Raw genomic sequence first — 24,792 nt, 5'->3', positions numbered from 1 at the left:
TGTTTCTCTGTGTAAAGAAAAACTTTCTAAAGTTTGTATGGAATCTGTTCTTATGACAATTTTCATCTGTTTTCCTGTGGTCTTGTTAATGAATTTATTTTAAAGTAGTGCTGGGCGGTATGACCAAAATTCTATATCATGGTGTTTTTCAAAATTAACCTGATTTCACGGTGTTCAACTGTATTTATTTCCCATGCATGAGTGGATGTTAACCACATTTTCCACTGCAATTACTGCTGTAGACTGGCTAAGAATAACCTATTCCACTGTCATGAGCATTGTGCATTGTACAAAAAAGACATTTTAATGTGCACACAAGTATTAATACAGGTTTGCATGGCCCCATAAAGTGATAGTTTTCAAGGGGGTGGCACTAATGAAGAGAAGGAATCACATTGCATGACAAATGCTGTCAAAATATAGAACCTTTTTATTGAACAAATTTTGCAAACAACTTAAAATATCATTTTGACAACATATTTTCAGCCATCCAAAGAGGCATTTAGACTTAGTAAAATATCCAGAGGTGCTTGTCACTGAACATGTCTTACAAAAGGAATAAATTGTAAATATCTTTTGTAAACCAACTACACTTTCTGTTAATGTTAACAATCTCTGTCCACTGACATGTTAGCTATATAGATTGTAATGGCATTGGTTAGCTTGATCCACTGCTTGTTTTTTTTGTTGTAGGTAGTACCTCTGGCAAACGTGTCTACAGGTGACGTTTGACTCGAGTGGCCTCTAGCTTTTTCAGTTTTACCAGAGGATGTGGAGTGCCTTTCTTAGTTCCATATATTCATGGTACACCAAAGCATGTTTGTGGCGGTGGTGCAGCAAATTGCCCGTGTTGCCGCCTCCGGCAATCACTTTAGCTTGACAGCAGTAAATAGTTGTTTGGTCCACATCCGACCTTTTAAAACCTTTTATCTCCAGACAACAGACATGCCTCCTTTTTTTGGCAAAAGTTCTTCTGTGCCATGATGTTCAACTTTATCGTCTGCTACAGCTTCAGTTTCTGAATGTTTTCTGTCCATTTTCATTGCTCAATACCTCCACAAACACATGTACTCCGTTGCATGTATGTTTAGCGGTGTAGCAGTGAAAAAGGTCCCCCCCAAACAGTTTCCCACTGTGCCACGTTCCGAACGTTGTTTAGGTTATTTAAACCGGTATTACAGTAAAAGAAAAATCCGTATCATAACAAAAATAAAAAACAGTTTTCAGTATGAACTGGTATACCTCCCAGCACTAGTGTAAGGTACCCACCCCAACCTTGAACTGAATGCACCAGTTAGAAAATGGACTGATGCTTGTACCAAGGGACTCATTACAGTGGGAGAATGAATACAAAGTTTAATTTATCGGCACTTTTTAAAAGTGATTAATCTTGTTATTTCATCTTCTTTTACAAATGTGTGACAATACAAGTTAAACAATTGCACCAAATTTGGTAACAGATTTTTTGTGAGTAATTCCATAATGGGATCAAAGTGGCAATAATGCAAATCTGTGTGTTTTTGCTTTTTTGTAACCCACTTGTAAACCAATGGCAGCAACCTTCTACTCAGCGATTTAGAAACACTGCTTTGGAGATCATTTTGTGCTACTCCATACTGGCAGTTAAAGTATGACTTCCAGTGAATCACACCATACCTACAGAGCCTGAACTGCAATAACCTGCCATCTGTAACTGACATTCAGTCAAATGGGTGGCCCCGATTGGAGCTGAAAATGATCGTATGACTGGGCCAATCCTAAAAGGTAGAGTTACTTTTTATGGTCCAGTAAGTAGTGGTGGTATGCTACTCTCTGATCGTACAAAGTGGGATAAGTTTAAATTGCTGTACACATCACTTTTTGTGTGTGACTAAGGACTGATGGGTTAGGTCAGTTTTCTTTTGGCCATTTTATGGGAAATGGTGTAGTACTTTATCATTATTTGGTATGTGTGCAGTTTTTGCATTGTCCTGGGGGATGTTTTTTAATTTCTTTGGCCAAGGTCAGGCATATAACATGAATTTGAACTGTTCACATAATGGTGCTAATCAGTAATTAAGGAAACTCCAGCCTTATTTGTGGAAAATGTGAATTAAACAATGGAGAGCTGATTCACATTGTAATACAGTACATAATTTGTTATTCTTTGTCAAAAACTACACATGCTAAGCATTGAAATCACAGGACTGTTTTCAGAAGACTTTTTTAAATGAATTCAAGCAGCATTTAGTTTGCTTCAGATCTGTTCTCATAGCTATGTTATAATAACTCAAAGTTTTTGAATGTATAATAACAGTTAGTTATTTGTAAATTATTTATAATATCATTGTTAAAGGATTAAATATCACCCTTGCCATAAAAAATGTGTCTGATGATTGTGGTGCATGGCCAGGGAGAGAGAAGCACACTGTCAACAAGTTTAAAAGGGAAAACATGAATACAGTATTAAATCAGACCAAATATCTTGAGCCTTGGGGCAGTCTTCCTTAAACATTATTATGAAATTGGATATGCTAAAGTTGCTTTTTTTATGAAATCTGTATATGGCTGCATTTTATTGTTCGAATATTAAGAATTTTGGTTTGTTAATACCTCCCTGTTTTAAAGTGGTGATCATTTTCTCACACATACTTTTTTCCCTATACAGGATCACAGTGAGCTGAAGCCTATCCTTGCAATATTGGATGCAAAGCAGAGACCAATTCAAAACTACAACGCAATGGTATTATAAGAAATACGTACAAGTGTTCTTTTTGACCATGCTAAATTGGATTTGCCAATAATTTTATGTGCTTTTGTTAACTTATATCGTTAAAGGCAATCCATTCATTTATCCATTTTAAACTTGCTTATTCTGAGAAGGGTTGCGGAGAACCTGGAGCCCATCACAGTACATATTTGGTGCAACAATCCCAGAGTGCCAGTCCATTTCAGGATGAAAATACACTAGGACAAATTTTAGCAGCTCCAGTTCACCTAACCTGTTGGTCTTTGGAGTGTGGGAGGAAGCCCATGCTGACATGGGGAGACAATGCAAGTTCCATGCTGGGAGTACCCAGGATTGAATACCCAGTCTTCTTGTTGCAAGGCAGAAGTGCTACCCCTTAAAGGTAGACACGCATTTAATTAGGATTTCCTTTTCTAGGCAAAACAAACCATTCGTCTAAAGAAATCTCCTGGAAAGTTGATGTCTGTCATGAAATTCATGTGACTGATAGTAAAGATAATTTATTACAAAAAATATTTCTTTAGCCCCATGTCTTTCATTAGATGCAACACACCATCTCTATCAGTCTTTCCACCACTGAAAAATATTTAGAAATATTCACATGTACATTCTGTCAGTACATTGGTTATAGTTTTCACTGTTCTCAGTGGTTTGAAAGCAGTATCCTTTTTATGGTGTTCTTCAGCCTGGGGAAGAGGATAAAACAGTAATAGGGTCTGCTACATCTCTTTTATGGGTTTCTTGGGAAGAGAGCATGTAAGCAATGAAATGCGTTTAGTAGCAGGGAAGTCCCTAAAAGATCATGCACAATTGTTTTCTGAATTACTGGTTGAGGAAGGTCTTGTTTTTCAATTAAAATTTATATAAAAATTTGACAGTATGAAAATCACATAGATTATTTTCTGTTTTATGATCCTGTTATTAATTCCTGCTTACAAAGTAATAATGGTTGTATATTTGATTTCCTTCAAAAATCTTAAGAGTCAAAAGTTATCAGGACATTATAAATGTTAATGCAACGAGAATTATAAAGCCCAACTCACTTGCTACACAAAAATGCAAACTGAAAATTTAAAATGACCTGTAATGCAGTTTACACCATAACTGGTACGTGAACAAAGCTGCTTGGTTTGATGTGATGAAGCAAAATGCTGACATACAAATGCATTCATGATGCTTTTATATTTACATGTTGCATATTCCACAACGTAATGACACACATTTTAAAATTCTCACATACCGTCTTCTGTGCCATCTAATCTTTTTAAGCTTTAATCTTGCAATATCCACTGTAATCTCGTAGTTTATTTTATCATTGAAGTAGACCATCGTAAACGTCATCTTAAAACCGACTCAGTTGTTAAACACTATGTGCTTCTGGGACTTCCTCCTGACCTGAATGCATCAGCAAGCAGCAATAGATCACCACACAGAACACATTAAATTTATGATATTCCAACTCTCTTAGAATCCTTAGATTTATATTTATCGCTTTCATGATGAAATGCATTAAAGCATGTATGCATCTTCCTCCACTCTTATACGTAGCCCTATGTTCCTCCCTCTTCTTAAAATACATATTCACCACAGCCATGCCCATCCTTTTTGCAAAATCCACTATCCTCTGACCTTCTTCATTTCTCTCCTTGACACCATACCTATCCACCACCTCAGTATCTCCTCTGTTCCCGTCACCAACATGTCCATTGAAATCCGCTCCAATCACCACTTTCTGTCCCTTGGGTACACTGTCCATCACCTCATCCAACTCACTCCAGAAATTTTCTTTCTCTTCCATCGAGCACCTAATTTGCTATGCATATGCACTAACAACATTCATCATCACACCTTCAGTTTCCAGCTTCATAATCATTACTCTGACACTCTTTTCACCTCCAGAACACTCGACATACTTCTTTTTTAGAATAATCCCTACCACATTTCTCTTCCCATCCACACTCATTGATAGAACAATTTGAATCCACCACCGATCCACCTGGCCTTACTCCCCTTCCATTTACTCTCTTGTACGCAAAATATCAGCCTTCCTTCTCTCCATCATATCAGCTAACTCTCTTCCCTTACCAGTCATACTGCCAACATTCAAAGTTCCTACCCTCAGTTCCATTCTTTCTACCTGCCTCGTGCCTCCGGACACGTTTCCCCACTCCTCCTTCTTCAGCCAACAGTAGCCCAATTTCTGTTAGCATGCTGTTGGCTAACAATACTGGTTGTTAACCTGGGCCTCGACCAATCAGGTATGGAAATTTGTATTGTTGTCCGCATACTGATCTGGCAAAATTTTACACCAGATGCACTTCCTGACGTAACCCTTCCCTTTTATCCGGGCTTGGGACCGGCACGAAGAAACACAATGGTTTGTGCATCCCCTGTGGCTGGGTTTTCGTTTAAATAATGAATACTGTTAATGATTACAAATATGGGGATGGCATGGTGGCAGAGCGGTAGCACTCCTGTCTCGCAGGGAGTCATGTCGCTGGTGTTCCCTGCCTGGATTTTCCATGTTTCTCTGGTGGGTTTCATATTGTGCTCTGGTTTCCTTCCAAAGATGTGCAGATTTGGTGATGCTAAAATGACGCTAGTGTATGTGAGTGCTTGTATTCACCTTGCCATAAGCTGATGCCCCATCCAGGAATTGTTTCTCCGTCGTGCCCAATACTTGCTAGAATGGGCGAATCCCTGGATTGATGGATTTAATCATTAAACATCCATCCTTTTCAGAGATATTGTTGTAAGGTGTCCTCGGAATTTAATGGGTATTTCAGGCAATACACAACACAGCAAAGCCGAACCTGTTCTCACCGTGATATCTTGCACTGCCACCTGGTGGAATCTTCCAGAGTTACGTAAATTATGTGCGCAAGTATAAACGCTTGTGTAGCAGTAGCGTTCACTGGAGCACTCATTGCATCACATGAAGTATAAACTTGGCCTAAAAGTGTTCGATGTCTCACTTTGGTGTGAATTAGTGGTTAGTGTAGTTATCTGACCACTGACAAAGTGTGTGCATTTTTTGGTCTTAAGTTAAGTAGACAAAAGTGTTTTGTGGTATAGTAAGTCACTGTAGCTGATGTCTTCTTCCACCTGCTTTGTGCGTGCTCATACAGTATGCAGTGCAACAACAAACATTTTTTGGAACTTCATTTAACAGGGACTTGTTTTGCCAGTTAGGTGAGTGGGCTTGTTGTAGGCGCCACATGTGGCTGGATGGCCTCTTCATATGTAGTAATGTTTTATCTGTAGATGTTGTACTGCTACAGTTGTCATTCTACATAGAACCAAACAGTATACAAACAGAAGAGCTAACACTGCCTGTTTTAAACTTCCTTTTTATGATTATCGTTCAAGTTTTTTCTCATGGACATCACTGCCAGGCATACTCAGAAAGAGCGCTAGAAAGTTTATGTAATGTTCAGAAGAAGCTGTGGGAAGTAAAATGTAAGCATTGAACATTGTGTTATTGGCTTTTCCATATTGATTTTTATTACACTGAATCAAAAATTCAGAAAATTTCCCAGCCCTGTTTTCAACTTTACTAAATGAATATCCACCCACATTCAGATTTTCTTAGAGATCAATGCTGCCCCAGAGATTCCCACTGGAACACTACTGGAAACACTGAAGACAATTTTAAGAGCAGAGATTTTGTTTCATATAAAATAACGTGGATAGAAGAAAAGCATCAGAGCTAGATTTGAGATTTCTAGAACTGGTCAATAAAATTCAAGATTGTCAAGTTAGGCACTCTATAGGAAAGTGCTTTAGTATAGCAAAAACATATATATGGGAAGTTTAGAAAACATTAAAAGAAATTAGCAGTGCCACAGGAAACAGTTAGGGGGCACGAAACACTAACACATGTAAGACATACTATATTTTCATACATTAAAGGTGACTTTGAGTCCAAGGACTTTTCTTCAAAACAGTGTCATTATTGTTAACAATGTTGATTAAAGCAAGAAAAACTAAAATTCTGCCAATAACATTTTGTCAAGTGTCAATTATGCTTTTTCAAAAGAGAAATGTGCATAATTGGACTGGTTTCTTTTTTAAATAATAATAAAATACAGTGAGAATAATTAAATGCTTTCCATAGGGATATCACTCAAAACTGGATTTATTAAAGCCTGATAATTTAGTATTTAGTTTTTGTTTAATATATTCACCTGCAGAATTTGAGTCTCCAAAGGTTTTACTTACTTGGAATGCGGATAGCGTTAAATAGTGATACTGTAAATACTTACTATATTGTGCAAGTTTTAGTTTAGCACCAAACTTCTCTGCATGGATTAAATTACTTTATATTTGTACAGAAGCCCAAGTCCACTTCAAATTAGAACATGCAAACAGACAAGGATGCCTTATCATCGGTGCTCTTTGAGACTGCTATTGAACTACTAGCTATTCATCGTCACAAGGAATCGGAAGGGATGAGCTTGAGCCAAGGATAACTCTCTACACTGATGATAGGGCACTTTATATCTCAGACATACATTCATCTATGCTGTTAGTAAAATCTCTGGATTTAGATTTACTTTAGGTAAAATCTTGTTTTTCTAATGAATTCCCTGGCATGTTAGAGAGGCAGGTTGACTATTTGCTGATTGCATCAGAAAATTTTCAAGACCTCACAAAAGGTAAAAATAATCCTGTGGTAATGGTCAGTAACTATGAAATTCACCCACCTGATTTAGATTAAAAACATTATTGAATTCCCAAAGGAGATTTGAAGCATGAGCATTACATGCAGTACACACAACCTATCTTCAGCACCAGTCCCATACCAAAGGATAAAATAATGTACTTAATTACCATTATGTAAATAATCAAGAATCTCTTTATATTTCACATTATTGTGTAGTCTGACTGGTAGGGAGGGGTTTTATTATGATACAAGGCTGAGACTCAGCCTCGTGTGTTGGGGTGCAAGACAGGGACTCACACGTCACGTATGAATTAATGTACAAAAGTATATATTTCTATGCACCAAAATGTAATAGAAGTGAAGTGATGACCGAAACAGTGACTTTTTCCAAGAAAGATGAGAAACCTTCCGTGACTGTTAGATCATATTTTTTGTGGGAAAACATTTCAGGCAGAATAAGATACAATATAGTACAACACATAGTGTAGACCAAACCAGAAACTGCAGTAAACAAGCAAGTATGCTATTCAGCAACAAATAACATACCTGAGTTGAATCGATCACCTGACTTTTTTATTTTCACCCTGCTGATTTTTATTGAGTCTATCAGCAGTTTCTTTTTGCAAATAATCACTAATGTAATTTTTTCCTGTGTCTTTTGTTTTCACAATAATGTTGCAAATTAGGAAGGTTCTGTTTCTGGACGGTATTTTCATAGACCCCATTTTTCAAATGTTCTAGGTACTTTGATGATGATAGTATTTTTTGCACAGCTTTGGAGACATCCTACTTTCTTCAAGCTAATTTTTAAAGCATATCAGAGCTTAGAGTTTAGGTCTTAAGTAACACATTCACTTATTTATTTTATATATTGCTCAATTTAAGCAGAGTGTAATAAAAAATTATATTTTCACCATCAAATAAACATTTCTAGTAATATCCATTGTCAGCAATAGAATACAAAGGGTAAATGATAAGATGTGTATTTTGTGCAATCTCAAAGTGTACAGTAGAAATGGTCATAGGTAGATGCTTAGGTTAATTACAGGTAGTCCCCAGGTTACGGACATCCGACCTACGACTTACGAATGGGGCCGCAGCTGTGATGCATGCACCTCAGTAACTGCCACTCCGTCATCTTCAGCCTGGGGACGCTGCAAGCAGTGGCTGGAGGGGGGTGATTTCGCTACTCACGCAGTGTAGTGTCCCTTGGGTGGCTCCTGTCGGCAAGTGGTAACCTGTGGTCCATAGTTACCGGGGCCACAGCTATCGCTTGTGTGCAGGATGGATGCTTGATGGGACGATTTGCTGCCCGCCACCGCAGCTACTGTTCCTGACTGGACGTAGGCCTTATTAGAGGGGGGGTTGGGTCGGTGGAAGGGTTGTTACACTGTCCGCTCACCACACATGGCTGTCCCGTTCGTTTTCGGTGGGCGGCTGGTAATGCTGCAAGCAGTGACCTAGTTGTGGGTGACTGGGGCGCGGGGGATAGCATTTTAGTGTGCCTCAGTTGGCTGCCTGAACAAATGGGGGCAGTAGTGGGCGATTCACTACCTGCCTTTGGCCGCACCGTGGGCGGACGCTGCAGGTAGCATACTGTAGTTGAGGTGACTGTGTGGTGGGTGAGTAGTGAATCGTCCCTTGCTGTCCCCATTCATTCTCAATAGCTTGTACTGTTGCGTACATAGCAGGAAGTTGTCTCTTGTTCAGTACGCCAGACATGCTGATGAGGGGTGCCTTCCTGTCTTCACCCTTCAAGAATGTCTCTGAAACACAAATCTGATGCAAGTGCTGGTGATACAGTAAAGAAGAGAAAAACCATCACCGTTGAAAATTAAAGTAGAAATAATAAAAAGGTCAGAGAGAGGTGAAACTCCATCATTCATTGCCAGAATACTTGGTTATTACTTGGGCATTTATTAAAATAATGTACCTGTTCCGACTAACATACAAATTCAGTTTAAGTACAAACCTACAGTCCCTATCTCTTACGTAACCCGGGGACTGCCTGTACTTGTTAAAAAAAAAATTACTGTGGTAAAATTCAACTACCTAAAGCAATGATTCTTTAGAAAATACAACAGAAAGAAGAAAATTACCCAAACTGTAGAAATTAATCCAAGCCCATTTTCCTCCAACTAAGAATGAGATCTAACCAAAAATTGTTTAGATTTTCAACAATTAACTTTTAGATTTTATTAGTTTTGTATTACTGTACAAAAATGTCCACCCAGGCACAGATTTGCAAATGTAAAAACAGTTTTAATAATAATTTTATATAGCTCCTTATCATACATTTACATGCAACTCAAGGGGCTTTCTACAGATTAATCAAAAAAAATAATAAAGATGTATCATAATTACATGGATATTATCTATAATTAATATTACTATAATATCTAATAAATGAAAGTATACTAAATTGAAAATCAACCGGGGCCTTGTTAAACAAAATTTAAGCTTTAAAATATAAAACAAACCTTCACTCTTATCAGAAACCGGTTCATATTGTTTTGTAATTAAAAGCCTTATACATAAAGATGGCAAGTGAACAACCAGATGAAATTTACATACATATAAATATATACAGTATACATCTGCATTTGTCTAAGGCATGTGTACATAGCAACACATTAAGTAGAGACAGTTATGTTATTAAGTTCAGTGAAAAGATACAAAAGCAAATAAAGCCATGCATAGCAGTTTCAGTTAATTAAAAAAAAATAAAGAAAGAAAGCAGTGGATTAATGCCCGGGTACGTACTTATACATCAAAGAGCTAAACTTATCAGATCACTGTTATGTTTTAATTACTGGAAAGCCAGATTAAAAAAAAGTGGTTTTTTTTTTTAATGTTCTGTAGATTTAGCTTGGTGTTTTTCTGTGGGTAAATTATTCCAGATTTTATGTGCAAAAGAAGAGAAAGCTGCCTTACCAGTTCTTTTATGTTTAGATGTTGGAAAAATGAGCACACCAGTATTTGCAGATCCAAGAAAGATTTGATACATTGGCATGTACATTTGGAAACAGGCATTTTGAAATGTGGGGAGGGGAATGATTGTGTTTACCCTTATATACAAGCAGAAGTATTTTAAAATCAATTGTAAAGAACACTGGCAGCCGATGTAAATATTTTTGGGGAAACATGTTCATATTTTTTCTTTTTTTGTATAAAGTTCTTGCTGCTGCATTCTGGACAACCTGTAGGTAGTTTTCGTCATTCTTTGGTAGTCCTGATAATAGAGCATTGCAGTAGTCCAGTTCGCTAAACATAAGCACATATATTAATTTTTAGCATTGTTAAATGTTATAAGAGATTGCTCCATTGCAGTGTTGCATTTATTGAAAAAAGCAGTCTTGGTAATATTAATATGTAATCTTGAGGTAAGGTCGCAGTCCATAATAACACCTAAATTCTTAATTCTTGGTTTGATTTGAAGGTCCTGATGATTAATTTTCTTTCTAAGTATCTTCTTTGTTTATTGCTGCCAATAACTAACAATTGTGTTAGTTAAAGAATTTCCTTCTGGTTATAAAAGAGTTAAACCAGCCTAAATTACTACTCAAACGCCCTACCCACTGGCTAAGGCGGTTTATAAGAATATCATGATCAATAGTATCAAATCCTGCAGTCAAGTCTAGCAGAACAAGTATAGATATTAATGTGCACCTGCATTAATTCACAAATCATTTACTAATTTAACTAGAACTGTTTCAGTACTTTGATTTAATCTAAATCTGATACTTCTTAAGAATAAACTTTTTATTCAAATGATCACATAACTGCTGAATAACTACATTTTGTAGAATTTTACAGAGAAAAGGCAAATTGGAGAACAATCAAGGTGGTTTTTCTTTTGAGCAGAGGCTTAATTATAGCAGTTTTGAAAGAATTTGGGAAAATTCCAGAGTCTAATGAACAATTTACTGTTTCAAGAACACTGTTGATCAGAAACTTCTAAAGAAGCTTTTAAGAATAGTTTCTAATACACAAGTGGACTGTTTTAACCATCCACCACAACATGAAAACTCTTATAATATCATTATCTACTGTACTTGCGCATCATTAAAATCAGACTCCTTAGAGTCCTTTGTCATCTAGGAAAAAAATGTCACTTATAAATGTGAATTGTGAATTTCCCCTTGGGATTAATAAAGTATCTATCTATCTATCTATCTAGGTTACTGTCACAGGTTTTGATTTCTTCAGTTTTGTCATCAGTTTAGTCAAAATTTTGTGAATTATTAAAATGTCTTCTCAATTATGATTATTCAAGATCACACTTTATGCTGGCTTTCACAAATATTAGCAGATTGACAATTGTGGTAAAATACATTTGGTTAAAAACCAGTTCTGTTAGAGGATCATAATATAAGAAAACAAAAACGTGGGAACAGGATTGACTAGGAAAATTGCCAGGAGCATGGGCATGTTAAATACATTAATTTGTGTGAGCCAGTCTTTAAATTCCAGTCCGAAATGTTTAGAGTTCTTTCTGGTGTTATGTTTCTGATATTGGTGGCTGTAGTGTCTGTTTTATCTAAACAGAAATTGTTCTCAATATACTTTGGATGCTGTGTTCACTTAAGAATTTGTTTTTAGTGTATTAAATACTGTAATATTAGTTATCAGTAATTTGAGGAAATGCTGAATATTATGCTAAAATAGCAGGAAGAAGTATACACATGACCTGCATTTAATGTTCACAGTGCTGCAGAAGAAGGGAGAACAGTCAACTGTGCACATTAAATCATTATGCACATTTCTGAAACATTTCGTTTAAGTCAGGTGATTCTCATAATGGATCTTACTATAGTGTTCCATGAAAAGAATGCTCCTCTTGGAACCATTAGGGGATAACTTTGTAACAAGGTACTGTACAGAAAATATCCTCACCTGTGCTTTTCTGAAGCAAAGAGTGGTTTAACTCTTTCAAACCAGGTTTTGACAGAAGTTGACATTAACATTGTATGGTGTGGGTGGGTTTAGGAGGTTCAGTTTTGAGAAAAGAGGCTAAGCCTGTATTGTTTGGTTTTGTCTCCAAGAAGACAGCAAGGTTAAACAGAGTTCCACACACTTCAGGCATTAATTTTCCTTACTGCATGGCTTTAAATACCAGCCATCATTCTAGTCAAAATAAATAACTCTTTAGAAGATGTTTTGGATGTTGTTGATGACTCAAATTCTATCAGTTAAGGAGTTAGATCTGTCAGTACAAAATGGGAATGGAGCTCTGCTGAAATGCTCCTAAGCTGAAGTAAACGATATTAGTGTATGAATTCCAGCAACTGTTACTTGGGAACATTGTTTATTGGAGTGTTTGTTGGTGGGACTCTTCAGACTATGAGCTAGTTGATTATTTCAAATAGTAATGCCTGTCCCCCATACCTGTGAAGAAAGTGCTTCTAAACCTGGTCAATGTGGAGAAAAAAGAGATTTACAGAACATTTTGGATTGATACTGATAACTCTTTCAGTGAGTTATCAACACCAGTTCCTGTTTCATCATTTTTAGTCAGTTATGAGAATAGAAGCCCAAGCCAGACTGTGTAATCTGTAATAACAGGCTGAAAAAAACATCATTGCCAGTTCAACATGTATTGCAAATAGAGTGAATTACCAATTTATGCAAATTGTTGCTTTATTTGATATATGCATGTTAAAATTATGTATAGAGTGTTCATACATTTGGTAGTTGTATTTAAAAAAAATAGCCTTCAGCTATGATGGAAAATATTCAGGATGCAAACAGTTAACTTGATGCTTAATTTATTGAATAAATTAGTATGTATTTAATTTCTTTTTCTGCCATTGGAAAAGAAATTACATTTTTACAGTTTCGCCATGTGTTTTTAGATTTTTGTTGTTAATCACTTGAACAAAACATCACTTTTAATATGAAAATGTTGTTAACCTGAATTCATTTATTTTAATCTTTCTGTTTAATGAGTCTACATACAGAATAGAAATCATACTGTTCTAATCAGATATGAACATGCACCAGCTCGGATTAGTAGGATACAGTCCCTTCTGGGGAAAGGGGACATACAAAATAATGTGTAGTATATTGACTAGAAAAGAGACAGTTTATTTTTTGTGTAAAAGTAGCTCTTTGAAAATGAAGTGGGCACAAAGCTGAAACATGATAATGAAAGACCCTTTTTTCCAATGTTGCTAGGAGACTTGGAGCAGAAAACGCGGTTCGAGTTTGAATGCCACAAAAATCTTTGTGGGCAACCTTCATCCAATGGTGGGACAGTGCTGTTTTCGATGTGTTCCTGAGAGTGTGGTAAGAAAAAATATTAAAATTGTCTCATTATAAGTGTTGGTATTAGCAGTATTTGTTTGCTTTAACTTTACAATGTAAACCGAATTTATCATTTGTGTTTCTCATGCCATTGGAATCTTTTTTTTTTTTTTTTCCCTCCATGCAGGACTTTACACTTAATTAATTTTCAATAACTAGAAATATCTGCAGGATTAACTGCTTAAGATTTTTAATTCTTCGTAACAAGCCTAATCATCTTATGTAACACATCTTTAGTCTCTCAATAATTTAGTCAAGAAAGGAAAAGAGTTTTGTTTTGAGAAAACATACTTTTTTCTCTGAGGACAAATGGGTAGAAATTCATCAAAGATTTTATACACATGCAGAGAAGTAAAACCTTTTAAATTATTTTATTTAACCTCGTTATTTTATAACTGGTAATAATTTAAAAGGAGAAAATAAAGTAGCACAGTGGCTAACACTGCTGTCACGCTACTGCAAGGATTACAGGTCACAGTTTGTGTGTTTGTTTATATTGATAGCTATGAGTGAGTGTGCGTAACACTCTGCCCTGTAATATAGTTGCACACCTTCCAAGGTTGATTTCTATAAGTTGTGCATATTTTATGGAGAACAAAGCTTGCTTAAATCCATGTAAGTGTGTGCATTTCTACCTAATTCGATCACTTAAATAGTACACATATTGCAGTATGGGGCATGTACTTCACAGCCAGAAAATTAGAAAAATCATACTCCCATATTTCTTAGTGATTGAACAATGTTTGCAGTAATAACCCGGTTGTAAAATATGCATATTTAATTACACTTTATAATTGCAACAATTTCTTCTGTTTACTTCTATTTTTTAATCAGTGCTTAACCTCTCCTTGTGTGGAGTTAGCTTATTTCATTGTTCTGTTTTGGTTTTTTTTTTATATACAAGTGTTGCTTCCTCCCAGAAAATGACAAAGATGCGCAATGATGTTTGTATTCAGGTCATGTCTGGGTTTTGGCTTTCAGGTTTTGTTAGTGTTGCATTTTTCTTGTATCAGATCACTTTTTCTCTGGACATTGTATCCAAACAATTAAGTTTAAGACCTAAGCATGTTGATATTGTTGCTTTCTTTAGTGGGAACTATTAATTGGTCTATAGGCTGATAAACTAAAAACAGTGCATTCCAGATATAGTGAATGAAATGTATCATTTTCTAAATTTTATTTTAGTTCATTGAATTGTAAATAAGTCATTTTATAATCATTCATTTAAACCATTTTGAATGTTGCAAAATACAAATCTTTGTAACATTTAATGTCAGTTCTTACAAATTCTGTGGTTATTTTGTATACATACATGCTTGTGTGTATTTCACTGATTAGCTCTGATACCTTCTTAGTTTCCAATTAGGCGTGTGCAATATACATCGTTTACGATTATATCTTAATTGCTGTTTTAACGATGTGCGAGATTAAATTATCGAGTATGTAACTCGCTTTGCAAAAAAAAAAAGAAACGGAGTTCATTCACTAATGCAACAGTATAGACCACTATGCGTCCACAAAGCGAGTTGCGTAGGCGTGCACGTCCAGCAAGCCAGCCGCAAGTTAGCGTCTCTCGCTGCCTCAAAATGAGTGAACAAACACTGCCAGATGATAAAACAGTCTCACCATTTACGTCGTCAGAGTTAATTGCCAGACGTGGTTCATTCTCACTCACATAGCAGTGGTTTGGTTTTGAAAAGACTGATGTTGCTCAAGACGGCAATCTGCAAACTGTGGTAAATCGGTTGCCGTTAAAGACAGCTTGACAACTAACTTGTTTCACCATTTGCGAACTAACCACTGCACAGAATACGAAAAGCTTAAGGAGTCAACTGTCCAGCACAAGTCTAAAGTAACCAAGGTACAAGCACAAAAACACACTCAGCAAACTTTAGTGGACTCCTTCTGCAAAAAAGTGCCTTACGACAAGAAAAGCAACAGATGGCATGACATAACAAACACCGTCACCAATTACATCGCAAAAGATATGGTGCCAATTCAAGTGGTTGAGAGAGATGGTTTTAAACAACTTTTGAATACTTTAGACCCAAGGCACACACTGCCTGGCCGAAAATATTTCATTCAAACAGCTCTGCGGTTGTATGATTTGTGTCGCCAAACTCTGACGCATAAACTGCAAAAGGTTTCACATTTTGCCACAACAACTGATTTATGGTCAAGCCGAACATCCGAGCCATACCTCTCCCTGACAGTGCATTTCATTGACGAAAACTGGCAACTGCAAAGCTTCTGTTTGCAAACATCATACTTCCCAGAAGATCACACTGGCAACATCATTGCGCAAGGTCTGAAAGATGCGCTGGCATCATGGTCTCTGCGAGAAGACTGCATGGTTTGCATAACAACAGACAGTGGGGCTAACGTTGTCAGTGCACTACGGATTAATAACTGGAAGAGACTACCTTCTTTTGGGCATAGGCTTCATATTGTGATTGATGAGTTATTTGGGGTTCCTCCATAAAATGCAGTTTAGGTTAAATTGATCTTCTTTATTATGATGTACAAACCGGATTCCAAAAAAGTTGGGACACTAAACAAATTGTGAATAAAAACTGAATGCAATGATATGGAGATGGCAAATATCAATATTTTATTTGTAATAGAACATAGATGACAGATCAAACGTTTAATCCGAGTAAATGTATCATTTTAAAGGAAAAATATGTTGATTCAAAATTTCACGGTGTCAACAAATCCCAAAAAAGTTGGGACAAGTAGCAATAAGAGGCTGGAAAAAGTAAATTTGAGCATAACGAAGAGCTGGAAGACCAATAAACACTATTTAGGTCAATTGGCAACATGATTGGGTATAAAAGGAGCTTCTCAGAGTGGCAGTGTCTCTCAGAAGCCAAGATGGGTAGAGGATCACCAATTCCTACAATGTTGCGCAGAAAGATAGTGGAGCAATATCAGAAAGGTGTTACTCAGCGAAAAATTGCAAAGACTTTGCATCTATCATCATCAACTGTGCATAACATCATCCGAAGATTCAAAGAATCTGGAACAATCTCTGTGCGTAAGGGTCAAGGCCGTAAAACCATACTGGATGCCTGTGATTTCCGGGCCCTTAAACGACACTGCACCACAAACAGGAATGCTACTGTAAAGGAAATCACAGAATGGGCTCAGGAATACTTCCAGAAACCATTGTCAGTGAACACAATCCACCGTGCCATCCGCCGTTGCCAGCTGAAACTCTACAGTGCAAAGAAGAAGCCATTTCTAAGCAAGATCCACAAGCTCAGGCGTTGTCACTGGGCCAGGGATCATTTAAAATGGAGTGTGGCAAAATAGAAGACTCGACGATTTGAAGTTCTTTTTGGAAATCTGGGACGCCATGTCATCCGGACCAAAGAGGACAAGGACAACCCAAGTTGTTATCAACGCTCAGTTCAGAAGCCTGCATCTCTGATGGTATGGGGTTGCATGAGTACGTGTGGCATGGGCAGCTTGCATGTCTGGAAAGGCACCATCAATGCAGAAAAATATATTCAGGTTCTAGAACAACATATGCTCCCATCCAGACGTCATTTCTTTCAAGGAAGACCCTGCATTTTTCAACAAGATAATGGCAGACCACATTCTGCATCAATCGCAACATCATGGCTGCGTAGGAGAAGGATCCGGGTACTGAAATGGCCATTCTGCAGTTCAGATCTTTCACCTATAGAGAACATTTGGCGCATCATAAAGAGGAAGGTGCGACAAAGCAGGCCCAAGACGATTGAACAGTTAGAGGCCTGTATTAGACAAGAATGGGAGAGCATTCCTATTTCTAAACTTGAGAAACTGGTCTCCTCAGTCCCCAGACGTCTGTTGAGTGTTGTAAGAAGAAGGGGAGTTGCCACACAGTGGTGAAAATGGCCTTGTCCCAACATTTTTGGGATTTGTTGACACCATGAAATTCTGAATCAACATATTTTTCCCTTAAAATGATACATTTTCTGTTTAAACTTTTGTTCCGTGATTTATGTTCTATTATGAATAAAATATTAGAAGTTGGCACCTCCACATCATTGCATTCAGTTTTTATTCACGATTTGTATAGTGTCCCAACTTTTTTGGAATCCTGTTTGTAGAAAAATACAAAAAGACCTGGTAAGTATAGATGACAAAAATATAATTCAATATAATTTCAAATAATACATTACATTATCTTGGAATTATCGTTATCGTCAAAATCCCAGAAAATATTGAGATTTTTTTTTTCCCAATATCGCACACCTCTATTTCCAGTTTATTTTTGTTGGTAAGATATGAGATAATCTGTCCTTTTAAGAAAGCCTTCAAAGTTTCCCAGAGTATTCCTGCTGAAATCTCCGAGGATGTATTTGTCTCTTAAAAAAAAAAAAAAAAATTGATTTGCTTGGATATAAATTCTGTACAATTCTTGTCTGCTAATCAAACTGGGTTAAGACGCCATCTGCGAGATAAATATGTGGGGCATAGTGATTTTAGTAATTTGTGATTCAGCCCGTTAATATTCCAGCTCACAGAGGTAACTGTTTGGTCATGAAGATCTTGTTTTTGAGCTTTTGCTGTTTTGTAGTCTTAACTTAAAATAAGACAGCTTTGACCTTAATTTCCAGTGTTGTGTTGGCAATTATAATTATAAGGATTGAAAGAATAGATTAGTAATAGCTTTCTCTCCCCCAGTAGTCTATCCCCCTCCCCCCATTTAGCCTCTCAACGTGAGGCTAGACCACACTTTACAAAGTCCCAGTCCTCTGACATGCCTAGAGACAGAGCACGTCCAAAACCAAGCAAGCCCTCCAGCAGTGGCGTATAGCGATCATAATAGAGATATCTATTGACAATACAGTCAAAATACAATAAGCATAAGTATAGAATATAATGTTAAACAGTCTTGACAGAGTAAATCCAGGGAATTATGTTAAACAGTATCCCTGGATAAGTATAGTAAGCCCTAATACAATAAACCAAGGGTATGATGTTAAAAAAACTACATATACAGTACATATATGCATATATGCATGTAATTGTAATTTAAACATTAAACATAAACAAAAAGCGACTGAGAAGTAAATAGGATGTATGGTATTAGGGCTAGTATCATTGCAGGCTGATCAAACGGCCCGAAAGGTCATCTTTGTCATGCTTGAACGGATTGCGACCCACGATCATATTTAAAAAAAAAAAAAAAAAAATGTCAGGATCAGTTTTTTTTTAGCTCTCTTTCAGCTTCCTCTGTAGAAGTAAAAATGTACAGCCTGTCTTGAATGTCCACTTTCCATTTGGCAGGATGCAAGAGGCTGTATCTGATCTTGGCTTTCCGTAAGACCTGTTTTATGTTGTAAAACACGGCATGTTTAGCTGCTGTTGAGGGTGAGAAATCCGGGACAATACGAATATGGTTATTTTCAAATATAATCTCTTGTTTCTGTCTGAGAAATAACATTGTATGAAGTTTAAACTGTAATTTTTCAAAACACACAATGAGAGTTCTAGGTTTAGAGGGATTTGATCCCCATATGCGGTAAGCTACTGCTACCTTGTGCTTTGCATTTGGAATTTGCAGCCATTGGTTTTCCGTCAGCGGTAGATGCCAGTTGTTCAGCTGTTTCAGTACAAGTCATTAGTGTTTACTTAACGTCTTCCAACTGAGTGCCAAGTGCTGTAAGTTTACTCTCAAACTTAGATGCATTTTTCTGTATTTGTTCCTCAATTTTTTTTAGTATACCTTTTAAAGGCATCCTCAAAGCGATTATTTACATGTTTTTCTTGGTCTTTAATATCTTGAAGCAGCTTTTCGTTTCTCTTGTGGTATGTCCTTTATTTCTTTCCTTATTTTCTTTCTTTCTTTATATCATTCTTTTTATCTTTCTTTAACACTAGAATTACCAGAGCCTATGAGAAAACTTGTAAATCCAGCCCACCTTAAATCGATTCTCACCTCTCCGTCAGTGTCTTTTGTCCTGTAAATGTGTCGATAAGCAGCAAGCAGCCTGGTAACCCATCCCCCGCCCACCGCTGCAGTTCAATTCGCAAAGAAGTTTCTCAGCACTCCGTGTTTATCTTTATGTGAAGTGCTGGAGCTTTATAGTGTAAAATAGTACATCATAATTTGGAATACATACATTTCATGTGTGTTCCGTGTCAACAACAATCTATGTAAAACGTAGTTAACACAGAAATGTTTTTCATGTTTTAGTAATAATTGAAAAAAATGTAGACCTGAAATGTATAAGGTGTGAAGCCTGAAATACGAATATGAAATAAACACTTCCCTAAAAGGTATAACAAAACAAGTGCACTTTTATTCCAGAATTTAACCAAAGAAAAAAGAAAGCAGGTTACGGTAGGTGGTTGATACGACAGCTTGCGTATTGCAATGCTAAGAACTGCAGACTCCCAATCAAGAGGTTTCTGGGTTCGATGCTGGCAACTTCTCAAGTTTACCATTTTGAGTAGAGAGCTGCTATGATTGTTAATATTATACAATAAAAACATACTGTACATTTGATTTGTGTCTGTGACAGCCGCTGTAAATTTATAGTGCTTGTCAAAGTTAGCATTTTTTTTATTCAGTTTTATTCTCTCAGTCGCGTTCACGCTCTGCCTGATCTGACACTGCTGTTTTCAAATAAAGATGCGCTATAACAAAGGTGAACTCAGATCGGAGAAAGAGAACAGAAGTCCTCCCCGCAAGAAACGCCCACTCACATATAAGAACAACGCAGCTGCACCAGGCGTAAAGGCGAAAGATGGCACCGTTTAGATACAGGACAAAGTCCGGCGTCATCCTTCCAATCACCTGTCCTTGAAAGAAACAGCACGGCTTACAGAACTCACCAACGCTACACCATCCAGATCTAAACAGTAGCGTGGTGTATGTGCCCAAAAAAAGTCTACCTGCATTCTCGTACCACTGCTTGCGTACTAAAGTGTCAGCAGGTATTTTTCATGGCATTACACGTGTAAGTTGTGAGCATGCCCTTGACGATCAAACAGAGGAAGTTCTGCAGTTTACTTGTGACTTTATGCTGTAGGAAGATAAGTAAATAAATCAAGATAAGTAACATTCGATCTGGCTTTTATATAAGTAACATATAAATGATTCTTATGTAAAGACCATCACAAACATGAGTTTGCACGATACGTTGGTGAGCTCTGTAAGCCGTGCTGTTTCTTTGAAGGACAGGTGATTGGCAGGATGACGCCGGACTTTGTCTAGGCCTTATGCAGATCTTGGGCAAAGCATCACAATGTCACTACATTAAAAATGATGTGGCAGATGTGTTGCAGATAAAAGCGCTGAATGCTGGTCAAAGTGGAGCAGCCTTGCTGCTAGGATGGCAGCCTGTTCTAAAAACCTTTCTAGCAATTCCAATGCGCTGTTCCATTGTGGTACTGCGTCAGTCCCAAGTTTGTGTGTTGGCAAGTGTAATAAATGTTGCTTCTCTTTAAGCACTTGGCTAGCTGTACTGCTACGGTGGAAAAAGTTTGCAACATGCCTCACTTGGCTGGGTGTGTGGGCAATTGTTGGAATATTCAAGTCAGCCTGCGATTTCAAAGTTGAGCATGTGTGCAAAGCAGGTGACATGAAAGTAGCTCCATCACCCGTCCTGCATGGATCACATTAGCAGCGCTGTCAGTCACCATAGCTGGTTCTTTGTCTTCTATGTGCCATTCATCCATCGCCGCCGTCAACATGCATCAGGTCTATATCCTCATTTTAAAATGCTTCCTTTTTTCTGAGGAGGAACTGTGAGGACACATTTTCAAGACTGATTAATGTGACTGCTACACATGAGCAACTGAAAATATACATAACCTGTAGAATTCTAGAAGGACACAAGTCTTCCTGCTATATCTTTAAGTTTGACTAATTCAATTAAATGTGCGGAAGGGGAATACATTTGGCTAAGAGTTTAGTTGAAGGGTGTCTACATGGAGATTCATAAGACACAAATAGGATACTGAATAACGTGTTTATTGTTTAAGAAGAAAAATGTGATTATTTTATAATATTATTTCACAAGATGATATAGATATTTTATAAAGTAGACATAATGCTTTGTATTAAAACAAGGAACCCCCCGAAATATATGTGGTGATAGATACATGTTGGTTAAATTATGGTGAATTGTGAATAGTATAGTGTAAGAGTATAGTGCCGTATTTTTTTTTATTTATAAAAGTAGTAATATTTTATTCCACAAAACTGATGTTAACACACTCATTACTAATCAGGTATTGCTTCTGAAATGTTATTTTATGCTTATGCATATGTCATGAAGTCACAATGTAGACACCATTCAAATAAAGTGTTCCTGAAGTTTATCGCATTATATTAATGTTCTCTATGCACGGTTGAGGAAATCCTAAAAAAAGGCAGCACTTCAAATATATCAGTGCATGCTAATTCAGTCAAGATAAAATTGATGTTGGGTCGAATTGGGACATCGGTTGATACCCAGCCCTAGAGGGCCTCTTCTCTTTTGATTCTTTCAGGGAGGAGGAACTCGCCAAAACAGTTGAAAACATCTGAATCTGATCTCTGAATTTAAAGCTATGAGCCTTTTGCTTGGAGAGTCGAATTCGACAAACTCTTGTCTTTGTGGACCACAAGATGAGACCCAGTTTGTCAAGCCAAAGCTGTCTGCCAGTAGTTCGACGAGCCATGACTTCAAGAAGAGAACTTCAGCATTTAAAATATTGGCCCAGAATGAATAATGCCTTTTCCTTGTGAAGTGGCAAAAGACAGCAAGAAGGCAAGCCGAGGAAGCAGCAGCACAGCAAGGATTATGCAGCAAAGTGAATGAGTGCACTCCAATGCATGTAGAGTTTTACACTTGAACCTAGAGCAACAACAAAGCAACAAATCAACACAACATCGAACATCATTCATAAAGACTTGGTATTGCAAATCTATTTATCCCTTCCAATCTATACTAATAAAAGACAAAGCCCTCACTCACTGACTCACTCACTCACTCACTCACTGACTCATCACTAATTCTCCAACTTCCCGTGTGGGTGGAAGGCTGAAATTTGGCAGGTTCATTCCTTACAGCTTCCTTACAAAAGTTGGGCAGGTTTTATATCGAAATTCTACGCGTAATGGTCATAACTGGAAGCTGTTTTTCTCCATTTACTGTAATGGAGATGAGCTTGAACGCCGTGGGGGCGGAGTTTCGTGTGACATCACGCCTCCCACGTAATCACGCAGTACATAGAAAACCAGGAAGACCTCCAAACACCGCTGAAGAAAACATGCATTATATAATTGAGAAGGCAGCGAAACAATAAGAAGCGAGCGAGTGACATATACAACCATGTTCATGAGTTCTGCTACTTCGGAAACAAAGCACGATGTAAACCTACACTTTAAATTAAGTTCATAGACAGGCTGCGCTGGCGTTTGTAATTTAGTGCCTGCCCATATAAGGCCGTCCGTCAGCGGCAATCCAATAGCAAACTTCCACTAAATATTCACGGGTGAAGGACTGTGTTTATGGAGAGGAAGATGAGATGGTCAGGGTGGTGTTTGACACAAACTCAGCGAAACTGCGAGAGAAAGTTTTAAGTGCCAGGACTAAGGTAACATTAAATACAGCCACGGACATAGCACGAGATGACACCAGCACAGCTGGGAACCTTCGATGCATGTACAACGAGCGGTTCACGTGAACTGACGCAGTGCACAGATAAAAGGCAACAGTTCCAAAGAGCGCTGAACAAAAACCGAATTACACAATTGAAAAGGCAGCAAAAAATATGAAGCGTCTGATAAGCATATTCATAAATCCAGCTACTGCGGAAACAAAGCACATGGTGGAAAAAGTCAATGTCTTGCTAAAGGAAGGCAGTGTATAAAAAAAAAAAACGTGCATGCAGTGTGTCACGTCTCAGATAAAGAAGAAGACGAGCTGTTTATTGATGCAGTAAGAAACGAATCGATGAAAGAAACCTGTCATCTTTACAACGATTGACAAACACGGAATGTAACTTGAACACAACACATCCTACAAATACGAGCCTGATTGAAAGAAATAATGATAATCAAATCCTTGATGATAGCAACACTCAGTAACACTCACAAAACAAATACTGTATATTGACAGTCATGTTACGTTATTTTTAAAATGTTCCCTTTTCTTTTCTAGCTTTTTAACACACTACTGCTCGCGATACGCTGGTATATATATATATGTATATATATATTCCGATCTACATACTCGAATAATGGATACTTTATTCGCCATCAATGATTGTTTTGGTAAAGCCATACTCGGTGTATTCATTAGATGAACGGTAAAAAAGTAAGAGCGAGGGGAGGATGCAGGCTGTAGTGCGCGTCAACTCTATCTGAACTGCGCGATCACATTTCAAAAAATATATCTTTTCAAGTTCTATTTAGTCCATATTTGTCAAACTCAAGGGCCACGGGCCACATCCGCCCGGCGTAATTATATCCGGCCCGCGAGATCATTTTATATACTGTATTATTGTTATTAATGGCCCAGGTATATGAAGCGCTGGTAACACAATAAACTGCAGATCCCATAATGCAGCGCTTCAGCTGCCTTGCCGAACACTTACCGTGTTAATCAAGTCTAGCTTATGATGCTGCAAGGAATGCAATGCAGAAGATACAGAAAGCAGAATAATTAAATAAGAATCTGACACTTCAGCGGACGTTTTTACCTGTGCACAATCACAAAGTGATTTCAAGTGAAGCTGCTTTTATGGGAGACACAAATGCACCTTGCCCCACTTTCCCTGTTGCCAAGTAATGTTAAACCAAGTCGTCACTACGGTGTTCCCAAATACGCACTTTGCTGATAAACTGAGCGCACTGAGTTTGCACGGCGCATTGGTGACTTTGAAGAACAAAAAAAGTCCGTCTACATGCGGCTCGAACCTTGTGCATGTTTGGTACCACATATCTGTGTGAGAAGCTCTTCTCAGTGATAAAGACTAACAAAACAGCACACAGGAGTCGCCTCACTGATGAGCACCTGCAATCCATCCTGAGAATCTCCAGAACACAGAACCTCACACCAAACATAAACGAACTTGTTGCCAAAAAAAGATGCCAGGCGTC

General features: G+C 37.5%; 1 protein-coding gene across 11 annotated transcripts in view; it reads left to right on the top strand.

Annotated features, from left to right (window-relative positions):
* gpat2 (glycerol-3-phosphate acyltransferase 2, mitochondrial) overlaps window positions 1-24,792 on the top strand; it is a 121,563-nt gene that overhangs the window by 4,359 nt on the left and 92,412 nt on the right. For 9 of the 11 annotated variants that reach the window (XM_039768380.1, XM_039768379.1, XM_039768382.1 and 6 more), the window contains exons 2-3: window positions 2,648-2,722; window positions 13,572-13,682. In XM_039768380.1, coding sequence (XP_039624314.1) covers window positions 2,720-2,722; window positions 13,572-13,682 — 114 coding nt within the window. In that variant the 5' untranslated portion in view covers window positions 2,648-2,719. Of the gene's footprint in view, window positions 1-1,556; window positions 1,765-2,647; window positions 2,723-13,571; window positions 13,683-24,792 lie in introns of all 11 variants that reach the window. The other 2 variants (XM_039768386.1, XM_039768384.1) reach the window with 1 other exon arrangement.

This window comes from Polypterus senegalus, chromosome 11, assembly GCF_016835505.1.
Source record: "Polypterus senegalus isolate Bchr_013 chromosome 11, ASM1683550v1, whole genome shotgun sequence".
NCBI lineage: Eukaryota > Metazoa > Chordata > Cladistia > Polypteriformes > Polypteridae > Polypterus > Polypterus senegalus.
Note: the sequence above shows the minus strand (reverse complement) of the source record. Positions and strands in the feature narration are given on the sequence as shown.